At 44.5% G+C, this 17,196-nt stretch overlaps 1 protein-coding gene across 3 annotated transcripts in view; it reads left to right on the plus strand.

Annotated features, from left to right (window-relative positions):
- The window catches only part of LOC118360260 (protein NDRG3-like), a 62,382-nt gene extending 45,597 nt beyond the window's left edge, over window positions 1–16,785 (plus strand). For 2 of the 3 annotated variants that reach the window (XM_052481708.1, XM_052481709.1), the window contains 13 exons: window positions 132–237; window positions 618–738; window positions 1,830–1,892; window positions 2,042–2,102; window positions 4,061–4,147; window positions 4,255–4,311; window positions 5,528–5,631; window positions 5,729–5,794; window positions 6,151–6,202; window positions 6,419–6,466; window positions 6,719–6,754; window positions 7,008–7,059; window positions 15,187–16,785. In XM_052481708.1, coding sequence (XP_052337668.1) covers window positions 132–237; window positions 618–738; window positions 1,830–1,892; window positions 2,042–2,102; window positions 4,061–4,147; window positions 4,255–4,311; window positions 5,528–5,631; window positions 5,729–5,794; window positions 6,151–6,202; window positions 6,419–6,466; window positions 6,719–6,754; window positions 7,008–7,059; window positions 15,187–15,356 — 1,023 coding nt within the window. In that variant the 3' untranslated portion in view covers window positions 15,357–16,785. Of the gene's footprint in view, window positions 1–131; window positions 238–617; window positions 739–1,829; window positions 1,893–2,041; window positions 2,103–4,060; window positions 4,148–4,254; window positions 4,312–5,527; window positions 5,632–5,728; window positions 5,795–6,150; window positions 6,203–6,418; window positions 6,467–6,718; window positions 6,755–6,799; window positions 6,888–7,007; window positions 7,060–15,186 lie in introns of all 3 variants that reach the window. The other variant, XM_052481710.1, reaches the window with a different exon arrangement.
- The last annotated feature ends 411 nt before the right edge of the window (window positions 16,786–17,196 follow it).

Genomic DNA, 17,196 nt, shown 5'->3' on the forward strand with positions numbered 1-17,196 from the left:
AATAATGCATGTTTTTTTTTTCTCAAATCTGCACCTGAATAGTTTTGACTGACTGGCACTAAAAGGCTGGCTCCTCTAAGCTCCACAGACACCGCCGGCCCTGACCCAGACCATGCTGTCTTGTGTTTCAGGAGCATGACATCGAGACTCCCCATGGTGTTCTGCACGTGACGATGAGGGGCACCCCCAAGGGCAATAGACCAGTCATCCTCACCTACCATGACATTGGTCTCAACCGTGAGTGTACACACATTCAGGCTCTCATTGGCCAAGCTAGACTTTGAAATCTCTCCAAACACCACTAAAATGCATAATATCACGGGTGAATTGTCATTAGAACAGTTGACGCTGTAGAGATGTAAGAAACTGTAGGGTTGAAGGTAGAAATCTCCTTGAGCATTGGAGATATGAGCCACTATGTCAGACTGGATTGCTCCACCAGTTGGCTGCCTCATTGTAAAACAACAATTGTTTCAGTATATTTTTTTAGTTGATTACTGGTATGGGATGGGATTTCTTGACACGCTCAATGTTACATTCAGTTTCGTCGTTTTTGTTAAATGTCTATTTGAGTAGGATGTGACTTTAAACAGTGCTGCTGCGCCCCCCCCTTGCAGATAAGTCCTGTTTCAACACCCTGTTCAACTTTGAAGACATGCAGGAGATCACATCCCACTTTGCTGTGGTTCACGTGGACGCCCCAGGACAGCAGGAAGGTGCTCCCCCATTCCCCACAGGGTAAGAGGCCAGTTCACTCAAGTCATCATCCTCAACATCATGTAATAATATCACCACAAGTATCAACACAGTCATGATTGATATTGTAGACTTGAATAAATGGTGGCTATGTCGTCAGAGCCAGAGTAAACCATGAGGTGCTCTGGCTGCACCCCGCCTCCCCTTCCCCTGGACCCGCCTCCCCTTCCCCTGGACCCGCCTCCCCTTCCTCTGTGTGAGTGAAAGGACCATTTCAGACCAGGAGTCACACGGCTGGCCAGAACATGACATGGCTTTGGACTTTCATCAACTTGATAGGATGGTGTGCTGCTCCAGGTGTCTGGTAGTGTCTCTGGTCGTCAGTCCATTTTAAAAAACTAAACAGAGAATCTGTTTTAAATAACTAGTGCCAGTTACCTCACCAAGGCAGACCTATTGTACCTCAGTGATCCTGGTCCTACCGCTGTCTGTCTGTCCCAGGTACCAGTACCCTACAAACCTATATGTCTGTCTGTCCCAGGTACCAGTACCCTACAAACCTATATGTCTGTCTGTCCCAGGTACCAGTACCCTACAAACCTATATGTCTGTCTGTCCCAGGTACCAGTACCCTACAAACCTATATGTCTGTCTGTCCCAGGTACCAGTACCCTACAAACCTATATGTCTGTCTGTCTGTCTGTCTGTCCCAGGTACCAGTACCCTACAAACCTATATGTCTGTCTGTCTGTCTGTCTGTCCCAGGTACCAGTACCCTACAAACCTATATGTCTGTCTGTCTGTCTGTCCCAGGTACCAGTACCCTACAAACCTATATGTCTGTCTGTCTGTCCCAGGTACCAGTACCCTACAAACCTATATGTCTGTCTGTCTGTCTGTCCCAGGTACCAGTACCCTACAAACCTATATGTCTGTCTGTCTGTCTGTCCCAGGTACCAGTACCCTACAAACCTATATGTCTGTCTGTCCCAGGTACCAGTACCCTACAAACCTATATGTCTGTCTGTCTGTCTGTCCCAGGTACCAGTACCCTACAAACCTATATGTCTGTCTGTCTGTCCCAGGTACCAGTACCCTACAAACCTATATGTCTGTCTGTCTGTCTGTCCCAGGTACCAGTACCCTACCATGGATGAGCTGTCTGAGATGCTGCCGTCTGTCATGACTCAGCTGAAGTAAGTTCTCCTGCAGTGTTTCCATCATGGATGTAGAACCCTATATTGTCTATGGTTTCCATAACTACCTCTTACACTGTTGTTTATTGACTTTTTAATTGTTGTTACATCTTCATTGCGGCTTGTATTTTTCTCTCCCCTTTCCCCAGGGTGAACAGTGTGATTGGGATTGGAGTTGGCGCTGGAGCCTACATCCTATCCAGACTGGCTGTATGTCCCCAGTCCTCCTAGTCCTCCATATAACCACATGAACACACCCTGCTTCTTTCCAAACATATAACAAGATCATTTGTTAAGACAAAGGTCTTTACAGGGATCATTTGTTAAGACAAAGGTCTTTACAGGGATCATTTGTTAAGACAAAGGTCTTTACAGGGATCATTTGTTAAGACAAAGGTCTTCAAGGGATCATTTGTTAAGACAAAGGTCTTTACAGGGATCATTTGTTAAGACAAAGGTCTTTACAGGGATCATTTGTTAAGACAAAGGTCTTCAAGGGATCTTTTGTTAAGACAAAGGTCTTTACAGGGATCATTTGTTAAGACAAAGGTCTTTACAGGGATCATTTGTTAAGACAAAGGTCTTTACAGGGATCATTTGTTAAGACAAAGGTCTTTACAGGGATCATTTGTTAAGACAAAGGTCTTTACAGGGATCATTTGTTAAGACAAAGGTCTTTACAGGGATCATTTGTTAAGACAAAGGTCTTTACAGGGATCATTTGTTAAGACAAAGGTCTTCAGGGGATCTTTTGTTAAGACAAAGGTCTTCAAGGGATCATTTGTTAAGACAAAGGTCTTCAAGGGATCATTTGTTAAGACAAAGGTCTTTACGGGGATCATTTGTTAAGACAAAGGTCTTCAAGGGATCTTTTGTTAAGACAAAGGTCTTTACAGGGATCATTTGTTAAGACAAAGGTCTTTACAGGGATCATTTGTTAAGACAAAGGTCTTTACAGGGATCATTTGTTAAGACAAAGGTCTTTACAGGGATCATTTGTTAAGACAAAGGTCTTCAGGGGATCTTTTGTTAAGACAAAGGTCTTCAAGGGATCATTTGTTAAGACAAAGGTCTTCAAGGGATCATTTGAGATTTTGGCAATGATGACTTATCTGCTTCCGTAGTCAAATGAAAGTGTGGATGCCATTTTTTTGCGTCTCTGTGTCCAGTATGAAGGAAGTTTGAGGTAGTTTCGCGAGACAGTGCTAGCTAGCGTAATGACTGGAAATCTATGGTATCTGCTAGCATCTGCACTACTCCGTCTGTCCTCTGTCTTCAATAATAACTGGGCTGAACAACGATGAACAGAGCAGTCTCTATCGATCTCCACTAACAAAATCATTTTACTACTTATTCAACATATAAGGGCATACTTTCACAAACTCTCTTCCTCTCTTGTTGTGTACATTAATTTCTTATGCGGTCTGTGTGTATCTAACCTAATGTTGCCGGTGTAAAAGAGTATCCATCTCGGTCCCAGCCAGAGAAAACAGACGCAATGGAATATGGTCATTGCAGTTAATTACCATAACGCAGCACCCCACGTAGTTCTTGACTTGATTAGATTTCTCTCTGGAGAAACGGCGCGTTGGGTTCACAAAAAATATATATACGAAATATAAACGCAACATATTGTTTCATGACCTGAAGTAGAATTTACCATACCATTCCAAAATGCTTAATTGTTTACATACCTGTTAGTGAGCATTTCTCCTTTGCCAATATAATCCATCCACCTGACAGGTGTGGCATATCAAGAAGCTGATTAAATGGCATGATCATTACACAGATGCACCTTGTGTTGGGGACTGTAAAAGGCCACTCGAAAATATGTGGTTGTCACACAAGACTTTGCCAAAGATGTCTTTTAAGTTTTTGAGGAAGCGTGTAATTGGCATGCTGGCAGCAGGACTGTTCCACCAGTCCTGCATGCGGCAGGTAGCCTAGCGGTTAAAACCGTTGGACCAGTAACCGAGAGGTCGCTGGTTCAAAACCCCGAAACCGACTAGGGGGGGAAATCTGTCTGTGCCCTTGAGAAAGGCACTTAACTCTACATGTGTGTGTGCTGCCCTGCTTCCTCTGCTGCTGGGCCCGGTCTGTGACACCTTTGGTCTTCTATGTTCCACACAGTACGGTCAGTACAGTAACCCCCTATCCTCTGTCTTCAGCTCAATGAGCCGGCCCTGGTCGAAGGTCTGGTCCTCATCAATGTGGACCCATGTGCAAAGGGCTGGATGGACTGGGCTGCCTCCAAGGTAAGAATGTGCCCACACACACACACACATTTCTATGCTAACTCTGTGCATTTTAGAGTCATACTAGATTGGCACCTTGGAACGTAATTATTTGTTGTTTGTTTTAGATGTCCGGCTGGACCAGCAACCTGGTGGACATAGTGATGGCCCACCACTTCAGTGATGTGAGTCAGAGGGCTGTCTGGAAGGGTGGGAGACTCTGGGATGGGACAGAGGGAAAGGGCCATGCAGACTTTTCTGACGTGCAAACTGATATTTAATCTCCAGAATAAGTTAATGGTTTAGTTAAGGATCCGTTTCTGGCGAGTCGGTTTGAAAGGTCTTGATAGCCCTGTCCAGGGGCAGAGCATACTGGCTGAATACTGTGGGTGGTTGAAAGGTCTTGATAGCCCTGTCCAGGGGCAGAGCATACTGGCTGAATACTGTGGGTGGTTGAAAGGTCTTGATAGCCCTGTCCAGGGGCAGAGCATACTGGCTGAATACTGTGGGTGGTTGAAAGGTCTTGATAGCCCTGTCCAGGGGCAGAGCATACTGGCTGAATACTGTGGGTGGTTGAAAGGTCTTGATAGCCCTGTCCAGGGGCAGAGCATACTGGCTGAATACTGTGGGTGGTTGGTTGAAAGGTCTTGATAGCCCTGTCCATTGGCAAAGCATACTGGCTGAATACTGTGGGTGGTTGGTTGAAAGGTCTTGATAGCCCTGTCCAGGGGCAAAGCATACTGATGCTGAATACTGTGGGTGGTTGGTTGAAAGGTCTTGATAGCCCTGTCCAGGGGCAAAGCATACTGGCTGAATACTGTGGGTGGTTGGTTGAAACTTGATAGCCCTGTCCAGGGGCAGAGCATACTGGCTGAATACTGTGGGTGGTTGAAAGGTCTTGATAGCCCTGTCCAGGGGCAGAGCATACTGGCTGAATACTGTGGGTGGTTGAAAGGTCTTGATAGCCCTGTCCAGGGGCAGAACATACTGGCTGAATACTGTGGGTGGTTGAAAGGTCTTGATAGCCCTGTCCAGGGGCAGAGCATACTGGCTGAATACTGTGGGTGGTTGAAAGGTCTTGATAGCCCTGTCCAGGGGCAGAGCATACTGGCTGAATACTGTGGGTGGTTGAAAGGTCTTGATAGCCCTGTCCAGGGGCAGAACATACTGGCTGAATACTGTGGGTGGTTGAAAGGTCTTGATAGCCCTGTCCAGGGGCAGAGCATACTGGCTGAATACTGTGGGTGGTTGAAAGGTCTTGATAGCCCTGTCCAGGGGCAGAGCATACTGGCTGAATACTGTGGGTGGTTGAAAGGTCTTGATAGCCCTGTCCAGGGGCAGAGCATACTGGCTGAATACGGTGGGTGGTTGAAAGTGACGTAACAATCTTTGCCCCCTCAGGATGAGCTGTCTGACAACCAGGAGATCACCCAGACGTATCGGCTGCACATCGCCCAGGATATCAACCAGGAAAACCTGGCCCTCTTCTGCAATGCCTACAACAGGTACAGTACTGTACATAGAACCCCAAGAATAACTGGCTGTCCATTTTGGGTAGAAATTGTAGATGTGTTGATTTGGTTCATGTATTTGTTATGACAGCCGTCGGGACTTGGAGATTGAGAGGCCCGTCATCGGTCTGACTGACGACACGGTGAACACACTGACGTATGTAAACATGCTGCAGACTGTATTACTGCAGCTCCGTCTTAGTGCCTATGGACTGTATGTTTTGTATGTGAGTTGTTGTTTTTTTATAAATTGACTGGTTCGAGCCCTGAATGATGATTTGGCTGACAGCTGTGGTATATCAGACCATATTCCACAGGTATACATAGAATAAAAAGTATTTTTACTGCTAAAATTATGTTAGTAAACAGTTTTTATATAGCAATAAGGCACCTCGGGCGGTTTGTGGTATCTGACCAATATACCACGGCTAAGGGCTGTGTCCAGGCACTCCGCGTTGCGTCGTGCATTTAGAACAGCATATAACCGGTTTTCTCTCCTGTCTCTCCATCCAGATGCACTTCTCTGCTGGTGGTTGGTGACACGTCCCCGTCTGTCGATGCAGTGGTGGGTGCCCACTTTATCTCCATGGCAACACAGTAGCGAATAAGCCAGAGGGTCTGATTCCAATACAAAGTATCAACCCCCATCAGGGACAGTGTGTTCAGTCTATAGAGACGGGGGTTGAGGTCACTAGACGTAACCTTTCTGAATAGGAGGGGCCAGACTGAACCCTGTCTAAACTGCTGCTGTATCTCATCCATCGTCTTTTCTCGTTTACAGGTTGAATGCAACTCGAGGTTAAATCCAACCAAAACAACCCTTCTTAAGGTGTGTTCCGTTGCTCTTTTGTTGTTAGAAATAGGAGTGGTAATAATATATAATAAATAATATAATAATAATAATGGTAATGCTATGTGGTCCCTGCTGTTCTGCTCTTTAGTAATGCACACGATCTGAATGGTACTTAGAGGTTCAGCATTCTTCCATGTGTTCATAGGCCAGTGAATGTTAAGGTGTTTTGACTAACGGCATGGTTGTGAGATTCTCCACTCTGGTCATGCTCTGGTTACTTCCCTATAGATGCAAGACTGTGGCGGGCTTCCTCAGGTCATCCAGGTGAGTCATTAACTAGTTTTGTGTTTGTCTTAAACAACACTTAAGTGGTCCTCTGTAACTCCGTTGTTTAGAGAATGGCGCTTGCTTTGCCAGGACCGTGAGTTTGATTCGCGGCACCACCCGTACGTAGAAGGTATGCATTACTGTAAGTCGCTTGGGATGAAAGCTTCTGATTTATATCTCAACTGTTACTTCATTCAGTTTTATTTCAAATGGCTCCATTTAACGGATGTTTTCTGTTTGTGTCTTACAGCCGGGTAAACTCGCAGAGGCCTTCAAATACTTTATCCAGGGAATGGGTTACAGTGAGTACTTCTCCTTCAGTCGTCTCTGGTGTCAGACTTGTTTTTTTTTCATGTCCTGGTTGTATCAGTCTGTTCCATGTCCTGTTTACTGAAGTCCACCTCTTATCTCAGAATGAGACCTCCGTCCAACTGATATCCCATAGAACGTGACCATTTCAGACAGCAGCCCTCCCATGTGGGCATCACACACAGAAGATACTCTTATCCAGAGTGACTTACAGTAACCGCTAGGCTACCAGCCACACACATTTATGCCCTAAACTAAGGCTAATGTAGCATTCGTGTAGCACTTCAAGAATACAGCGGAACCCCAGTATCTACAAAACCACATGTACTGGATGTCCAAGGATGACAAAGCATTACTGGTAACTGACAAGGCAACTAACCTCAAGCTAACCTTGTCTCCTTTCTGTTTGCAGTGACTTTTAACAACGGGTGTAAGTAGTGTGATGCTGAGTAAATAAATGACATGCAGCATGGTCTTCCCTTGAACATGCCAAAAGTATGTGGACACTCCTTCAAATTAGAGTATTTGACTATATGAGCCACACACGTTGCTGACAGGTGTATAAAATGGAGCACACAGCCATGCACTCTCCATAGACAAACAGTCAGTAGAAGAACTCGGTGAACTTCAAGGTGGCACGTCAAAGGATGCCACCTTTCCAACAATTCGGTTCGTCACATTTCTGTCCTGCTAGAGCTGCCCCGGTCAACTGTAAGTACTGTTATTGTGAAGTGGAAACGTTTAGGAGCAGCAACGGCTCAGCCTCAAAGTGGTAGGCCACACAAGCTCACAGAACGGATCCGCCGAGTGCTGAAGCATGTAGCGTGTAAAAATAGTCTGCCTTCGGTTGCAACACTCACTACAGAGTTCCAATCTGCCTCTGGAAGTAACATCAGCACAATAACTGTTCATCTGGAGCTTCACTAAATGGATTTCCATGGCCAAAGAGCTGCACACAAGCCTAAGATCACCATGTGCAGTGCCAAGCATCTGCTGGAGGGGTGTAAAGTTCACCACCATTGGACTCGAGCAGTGGAAACGCATTCTCTGGCGTGATGAATCATGCTTTACCATCTGGCAGTCCGACGGACGAATCTGGGTTTGGCGAATGCCAGGAGAACACCACCTACCTAAATGTGTAGTGCCAACTGGGAATTTTGGTGGAGGAGGAATAATTGTCTGGGGCTGTTTTTCATGGTTCGGGCCCCTTTAGTTCCAGTGAAGGGAAATATTAACGCTACAGCATACAATGAAAATTAGACCAGGGATCATAAACTAGATCCAGCTGTGGGACGATTTTTATTTCTTGAGCGGATAGTCGGGGGACCGGAACATAATTACTAATCATTTGTAGACTTTAAATTGACCGCAAGAAGATCAAATATATATATTTGACTAAAACGATCATTTCAAACCTTGCTTATTTTTTGTCTCTCTCTTGTGCTTGGGAATACTTGGAAACAGATTGTTTTTTTTTAATGAAAATCACTTGGAGATGATTTCCTGGTGTCTTTACAGTATTTTATGTCCAACAACGAAAATTCTACACCAGAAAACTCGGGGGTCAAATAAAAACACAGCGGGCCAAATTCGGCCAATGGCCTGCCAGTTGGGGAAGCCTGTTCATGACGATTCTGTGCTTCCAACTTTGTGGCAACAGTTCGGGGGAAGGCCCTTCCCTGGTTCAGCATGACAATGCCCCTGTGCACAAAGTGAAGTCCATACAGAAATTATTTGTCGAGATTGGTGTGGAAGAACTTGACTGGCCTGCACAGAGCCCTGACCTCAACCCCATCGAACACCTTTGGAACGCTGAATGCGAGCCAGGCCTTATATCGCCCAACATCAGTACCCGACCTCACTAATACTCGTGGCTGAATGGAAGCAATGTTCCAACATCTAGTGGAAAGTCTTCCCAGACGAGTGGAGGCTGTTATAGCGGCAAAGGGGGGATCAACTCCATATTAATGCCCATGATTTTGAAAATAGATGTTTGATGAGCACATACTTTTGGCAATGTAATATACCTTGGTGTGTGGGATGATCTGTAACACACAGCCGACAATGGTTCCTTCCCCCAGGTCTTAAGATGCAGTGCCCTAAACAGGGAGGGTGTTTACAGGCCTACCTTTTTAAAGGTGTGGTTCATTTAGGCCTGCTGAGAGCTGATCTGGCTGGTTGAATAATCATCATATTAGAAACAGACCACGTATTGGCCACTGTATGTTAGAACGGCCAAATTCCATTGGCTGTCTTTGATCACTTTGACATACTTGAATCTCTTTTTTTTTCTGCGCTTCAAAATGTTTATTTTGTTCATATAAACATTTAAAGGTTTGAGTTGCTAGCTCACAGAGTGGAAAATGTAAGGTGTTAGGGAGGTCAGAGTAAAAGCTGCTTGACTATTACAATAGTCTCAATGAGTGTTTGTCGTTCTCCCTCTGGAATCTTCATCTGAACATTAAGCCTTCTGTACCTGTGTAAACCTCACTGGCAAAACCCTGCACCCCCTTCCACCCCTCGTCTGGCTTGCCCTCACCCCTGGCCCTCTCCCCATGACCCCTGGCCTTCACCTACCCTCCCCTGGTCCTCACCCCTCCAGTGAGGGCTGACTGAGGCTCCAGTGGTTCTCCAGGTAATGTCAGTGGCAGATTAGTGTTCTCATTAAAGGCTGCTCTTAAGCCCCACAGCATGGCCTGCCCCCCTGACCCCTGCCCTGGGGACCTGTCTGGAATCCTGTGAGCCCTGCCCCCCTGCCCTGGGGACCTGTCTGGAATCCTGTGAGCCCTGCCCCCTGCCCTGGGGACCTGTCTGGAATCCTGTGAGCCCTGCCCCCTGCCCTGGGAACCTGTCTGGAATCCTGTGAGCCCTGCCCCCCTGCCCTGGGGACCTGTCTGGAATCCCGTGAGCCCTGCCCCCCTGGGAACCTGTCTGGAATCCCGTGAGCCCTGACCCCTGCCCTGGGGACCTGTCTGGAATCCTGTGAGCCCTGCCCCCCTGCCCTGGGAACCTGTCTGGAATCCCGTGAGCCCTGCCCCCCTGCCCTGGGGACCTGTCTGGAATCCCGTGAGCCCTGCCCCCCTGCCCTGGGAACCTGTCTGGAATCCCGTGAGCCCTGCCCCCCTGCCCTGGGGACCTGTCTGGAATCCCGTGAGCCCTGCCCCCCTGCCCTGGGAACCTGTCTGGAATCCCGTGAGCCCTGCCCCCCTGCCCTGGGAACCTGTCTGGAATCCCGTGAGCCCTGACCCCCTGCCCTGGGAAACTGTCTGGAAGCCCTGAGCCGCCTGGCCAGCCTGTTGTGCTCTGCTCTGCTGGAAATGTGCTGCTTGGGTTTGTTCTGCTACTGCAGGGACACTCACATGGTGCTGCTGGAGGGTAATGTCAGGAGAGCAGGGCCTCAAGAGAACCATGCCGCCTCCGCACAGCACTGCGGGAAGGAAGATCTGTCGTTGCCTTATTCCAAATCCTACCCTGTGAGGGTGACCCTTGATGTTTTGTCTGCAACAAGTGACTACAGAGGTACTCCAAGCGGCACCCTAGGGGCTGGCCCGGGGTTAGTTTTGGATTGAGTGTTGGTTCATCCCACGCCCCCTCATTCTTCCACCTCTTAGAGGTCTGTTTTCCTGCTTGAAGGGTTATTCTGGATACCCATCCTAGTTATTGAAATGAACTAGAATTTTCAATGGAATACAGTATTGCTTGAAAAAACAACCATTTTCACTCATCAAACCCTTGATATCCCTCCTTTCTGTTGTTTTTCTTGTGAACCCTGTCTCTGTTGAGGTGTTAAGTATGGTGGTTTCCTCGCCGTCTGAGCGTTCACATCACGCGCGTTATGCTCTTCGTCCACACCAAGCAATAGCACGTTCCAGAAAGGACCTTCCCTTTCTGAGAATACCTAAACATTGAAACAGTTGGGGACATTGTGAGCTTTCACAAACGCATAATTGTGGCATACTGTAGGAGGTTTGTAACTCTGTAGCGTTCAGGCTGCTCCTTCTGTCAGGTTGCTCAGCATTGTGTTGAAAGGAAAGCAATAAGCTAGCAGGAGATTGGTTTGAGTGTGAATAGATGAGCAGTAGAGCTGGGACGTTAAACTGAAAATGATCGACACCCGGCGACCATTACCACAACCAAATTACCGACACAGATAATCACAATAAATAGCCTACTAGAGAAATGTGAAGACTAAAGGAAATACGTTTGCTAATGGTACAATTGATAGTAACAACATTCAAAGTAGCAGTAGTAGTGCTAATGGTATGGTAATATATAAAAGGTGGCTAACAAGTGTACATGAATGTTATATGGTTATCGTGATCGTTCAGTCAATTTATCGTTCTATGGATTTGTGTCCATATCGCCCAGCTTTACTGAACAGTCAAGTGCTCGTCGAGGCCCTGTTTGAATGGTTACTTTAGTTCAGTGGGGAAATTATTGCAGTCGGACACACACACACACACACACATTAAACTAACTCAACTGGATCAGACCATGTACTCATGAAGCACATCTTGGCTCAATGTTCTCTTCAGGTAATCTCAGGGCCACAGGTGACATTCCCTTTAAATTGACAGAACAGTAATAAAGCCTTCTGGCTATTTTCACAACTGTCAGAGATTTACTGAAAATTCATGTAAAAGTCGATGGTGCTAGAATGAACTATACACGGTGCTGCTTCAAGTCTCTCCGAGGTATAGCTGTAGGACACCATATTTCTTTTCAGATCTTTTGTGAAGACAGAGCATTAATCTGACAGTCTCTCTCTCTGTACCCCTTCCTTTATTTCTTCCCTCCTTCCTTCCGTTCTGCCCGTCCGTCAATGCTAACAGTCCCTCATGTACTGCTTAGCCACGTAAGCAGTGAATCAGGTACCAGGGCCATAGGTAGCAGCCTTGGCTGCGCCAGCCTGCCCTCTCTACCTCCAGTACGCTACTCCCCCCAACCCTGTTTGCCCATCGCTGGTACTCACTTTTTAGGCTTCTTCTCAAGTCTGAGATTTGAAGCATGTGGTCAACTTTATTTTAATTTTTTTAAGATTCCTTTGTCTCGCTAAATGTGTGGTTTGAGAGGGCGTGGATGTTTTTATGTGATGTCTATCAGGTAACATGGTTGTCTTATGTCTGTCTGTTCGTGTCTTTTTGTTATTTTTCTCTTCTGAACAGATGGCCCTCAAATCTCTTGTGCATGCTGCATAATCATATTGGCCTTTCCCATTTATTCATTTTTTCTCCAACAGTAAAAATGAATTGGAACTTGACCTGATCAGGCAATCTCTTTTTCTTTATGGGGGAATAATGAACACACTGAGGGTTTCTGCTCAGACATTTCAGACCCCAACCACTTTATATATCCTTATGTACATATTCTTTATCCCCTTACACTGTGTATAAGACAGTAGTTTTGGAATTGTTAGTTAGATTACTTGTTGGTTATCACTGCATTGTCGGAACTAGAAGCACAAGCATTTCGCTACACTCGCATTAACATCTGCTAACCATGTGTATGTGACAAATAAAATTTGATTTGATTTTTAATGAGATGCATATGCAGTACCAGTCAAAAGTTTGGACACACCTACTCATTCTGGGGTTTTTCTGAATTTTTTACTATTTTTTACATTGTAGAATATTATTGAAAACATCAAAATATGAAATAACACATATGTATTGTATTTTATCTTTATTTAACTAGGCAAGTCAGTTAAGAACAAATTCTTATTTACAATGACTGACAACGCTGGGCCAATTGTGCGCCGCCCTATGGGACTCCCAATCACGGCCGGTTGTGATACAGCCTGGAATCGAACCAGGGTCTGTAGTGACTCCTCTAGCACTGAGATGCAGTGCCTTAAACCGCTGCGCCACTCTGGAGCCCACATATGGAATCATGTAGTAAGCAAAAAAGTGTTAAACAAATCCAAATATATTTTATTTTTGAGATTCTTCAAAGTAGCCACCCTTTGCCTTGATGACAGCTTTGCACACTCTTGGCATTCTCTCAACCAGCTTCATGAGGTAGTCACCTGGAATGCATTTCCATTGACAGGTGTGCCTTGTTAAATGTTAATTTGTGGAATTTCTTAATGTGTTTGAGACAGTAAGTTGTGTCGTGACAATGTAGGGGTGGTATACAGAAGACAAACCTATTTGGTATAAGACCAAGTCCATATTATGACAAGAACAGTTCAAATAAGCAAAGAGAAATGACAATCCATCATTACTTTAAGACATGAAGGTTGAGAGAATGCCAAGAGTGTGCAAAGCAGTCATCAAGGCAAAGGGTGGCTACTTTGAAGAATCTCAAAAATAAAATATATTTGGATTTGTTAAACACCTTTTTTTTGGTTATTACATGATTCCATATGTGTCATTTCATAGTTTTGATGTCTTCACTGTTATTCTACAATGTAGAAAATAGTAAAAAATAAAAACCCTTGAATGAGTAGCTGTGTTCAAAACTGTTTTGACTGTACATACAGTACTTTCTGAAATACAGTGAAATTTCCAGTATTCCTGCTTCGCTGATATCAATCTCCTTAGAAGGCAGTGTAGCTAGCATGAGCTGAACACTACAAGGTGATCAGGTTATTAGCTGTTTAGAGATTTCATTATTCTCCCTGGGCTTCAGTCCACCCCATCTTAAATTGGGAATGTTGATGCAATAATAATTGTGGTATGATTACATGGGGCCTCATTTACAAACATTGCGTATGAACAGAATATACCCCAAAACATTTATAAAAACTGAACTTATCCTCCTGCAAACTTCAGACCATGAGTACGCACACGTTCTAGTGGTTGAAGTATTGCATTGCAAGAAGGCAAAAGTAGCCTTGTGCAAATGGGGGATATACTGTATGATGACTTATAAATAACAACAAAAAAAACAGGTAACTAAATATAATAACAAGATGCAATCATTTTCTGTTAGTGAGAAGAGAATCTATTTGTCATCTTTGCATTCTAAAATAATGAATGGTTTCATAATCACTAAATAGCCTGTAGATCAACAACAGTTTAGTAAAGGCTACCATTCATCCCAGCTCTCATTAAATTCGACCCACTTCACAGTAATAAATAGGTAAGTATCTTGTTCTCTGCGATCCAGAACGAAGTTAAACGGTAAGAACAGACGGTTCACCAACTCCATTGGCGTTTGAATGCTGTAATGTAACATTTCTCCAGTAGCCTAGACAATTTATAAACACAATACATGCGTCATAACCAGTTGCACCTCTTCTGGCCGTGATGCGCTCATATTGCTGAAGTAGCCATACAACAAATGACCGTACGCATCTCAATTAATTGGGCCTATTAGATAGGCTATTATAATTTCTAGTTCCAACAGGGAGCGTGGTTTCTAATGTACAGTAGAATGGAAGATCTTTTGCGTTGGAAGTGTGTGGGCTACCACTGAATGTAGGCCTACTGTAGTTTGTTTTCCAGAGTAAACAATGTTTCAGATTTCATGGCCAGTGTAGCATATTTCGGTTTTGAAGAAAGTAAATTAAAAACATTATTGAATAAAAACATTGAGTTTTCCAGGTCCAACAAAAATGTGCAATTTTGTTTTTGTTTCAGAAACGGTCAAATTTAGCAAATGTCATACAACAAAACACATTCTGCCAACACCTCCAAAGACATTTGATCAAGTTCGCCATTGCTATTTCCTTCAGCTATACGGTCTTGGCTTAATTCCAATACTTCCGAAGTATTCAGGAAATAAGGGCTCTATTGTCACCTTCAAGGGTGAATAACGTTCACAGTTTTACAGCCGGTCTGATTTATATTGGGGAAACATGTATGTATGTATGTATGTATGTATGTATGTATGTATGTATGTATGTCGGTCTGGTCTTTTGTCTTGTATTGTGCCAAGTATATACATCTACATTTTTACATACGTGTGTAGTGTTTTCAGAAGTGGCTCACACAGATATTTAGTGTAAAATTCACACAACGGTTATAAATGAGGCCCCAGCATCCTGCCCCTAGCCACATTCTCTAAAGCAAACTACCCCTCCCACTAAACATTCAACACACACTAAGCAAATGTCCTCATACGTGACTTCTTAACCTAAATGTTCTCTCCTCTCTCTCTCTCTCTCTCGTCTGTAGTGCCCACGGCCAGTATGACCCGCCTGGTGCGTTCTCGTACCCACTCTACCTCCAGCATGGGCTCTGTGGATGGGAGTCGCAGCCGCACCCACACACAGCTAGAGGGCGCCACTGCTGCCGGCCCGGGTGTCGAACAGGCCAGGCCACAGACCATGGAGGTTTCCTGTTAAAGAACCCAGCCCAGAAAACCACCACCTCCCCCTCCCTCTCTTTTTTCCTTTCCCATGCTCAAGGTCAGAGAGGATTGGAATCCTGAGGGGGTGTCTGAAACGTGTTCTGAAAGATAATTTATGAAGACACAAGCAGTCAGGTTCTCTGCTGTGTTCTCTCACCATTTCCTGTTGTTGTCTGTCTATCATGCCTGTCTGTGCATGACTGCTGTGGTACGGCAACCTGAAAGTCAGTAAGCAGGCGGATGATGCTGCTTGTCTGGTTTTCCTTTTTGTTGTCTACCAGCTCTCCCCATTAAAAGAGGAAGAGGTTGTTTTTTTAATCTTTGGGATTTGAGATATATTTGTATTTATAACTATTTTGGGTCAGTGTGTCAGTTTAAAGATAACAGATGGAAAGGCATCAGGAGTTTTCTCTTGTAAAGTACTCTATACGGAGTAATGTTGTCTCTCTCTGGGGTCTTCCTCACCTTGCTAATTGGTAAGATCAGACCAAATCACACCACCCCTCGTTAGTGGTCCATTCCTTAATCAGTCTCATGACACACCATTTTTTCTTGATTCTTTTTTAATTGTTTTTATGTTGTGATTTGTGGGGAAAAAATACCTTTGCTTTCCTGGATTGCAATACGATGTGATAAACTTGCTCCTGCTCTGTACCTTTATACCAAGAATATCTGACAGAATGACCCTCTAGTAGATGAAACGTAATGGACGTGTCTGTAGAATTGCTTTTGTCTCGATGTATCTAGAAATAGTTGCCTTGTTTGATATTTTCTTTTTCGTGTGAGTTATTTGAAATGGCAGGCCCTGGGTTTTTGATCCCACCCACATTTATTATTGACGGGCAGAGAAAAGAACCAACCCACTGGGCACAGACGTCAGTTCAGTGTCTATTCCATGTTGGTTCAACGTAACTTCATCGAAATGATGTGGAAACGACGTTGATTCAACCAGTGTGTGCCCAGGGGGAACATTTTACTGTAGTTTATTGAAAGTTCAAGTCAAATGCGGAGAGTACCTAAACTAGCCCCAGCTCAGTCAGAGGTGAGTAAATGTCTGCGAATTGAGGTACGGATAACATTACTACCTCTTTCATAAAATAAAACTAAAATATATTAACTTACATTGCTTCCAGTTAGTTTTCCCTCCTGATGAAATAAAGGAGGTGAAAACGACAACGGGTCAGATGCCTGAGGGATTGTGTAATGTTTTTATACAGTTTCTTATTAATGTTCTTAGTTGGTAGTTTTCTCTGTGGTTTTCCTGCATTTCTCTCTGATTGTACTACAGCTTGGGTGAGTGAGCATGTGGTGATGATGCATTGGACTCTGTCTGCATAGTATACGAGGTGCTGTTAGTCATACTGTGCTGACTATGTCAATTTGTACTGATCATAAAATAAAGCTAGAAGCTGTACATGCCTGGACTTTTCATCTTATCCTTTCTGTCACTGGCATGTCTGTTCTCTAACTTAGTAAACTAGCCTGATTTATAATAGTGGTCCTTTGTAGTTCAGTTGGTAGAGCATGGTGCTTGTAATGTCAGGGGAGTGACTTCGATACCTGGGACCAGCCATGTATAAAATGGATGCACCCATGACTAAGTAGCTTTGGATAAACATGTCTGCTAAATGGTATACTATTATTATTGTTATTATTATTATTATTATTAGGTTTGGCATCAGCAGTTTCTCATTCTATGTCAGTCACTGGCACTCAATTAGCCATGTCCGCTAACAAAAACGTTTATTGGTATGTTTATCTAGCCAACTATCTAAACCAGTGGCGGTCGGTGCCGTTTAAGATGAGGGAGGATGATTATTATTATTTTAATGAGC

Source organism: Oncorhynchus keta, chromosome 27, assembly GCF_023373465.1.
Source record: "Oncorhynchus keta strain PuntledgeMale-10-30-2019 chromosome 27, Oket_V2, whole genome shotgun sequence".
Classification (NCBI taxonomy): Eukaryota; Metazoa; Chordata; class Actinopteri; order Salmoniformes; family Salmonidae; genus Oncorhynchus; species Oncorhynchus keta.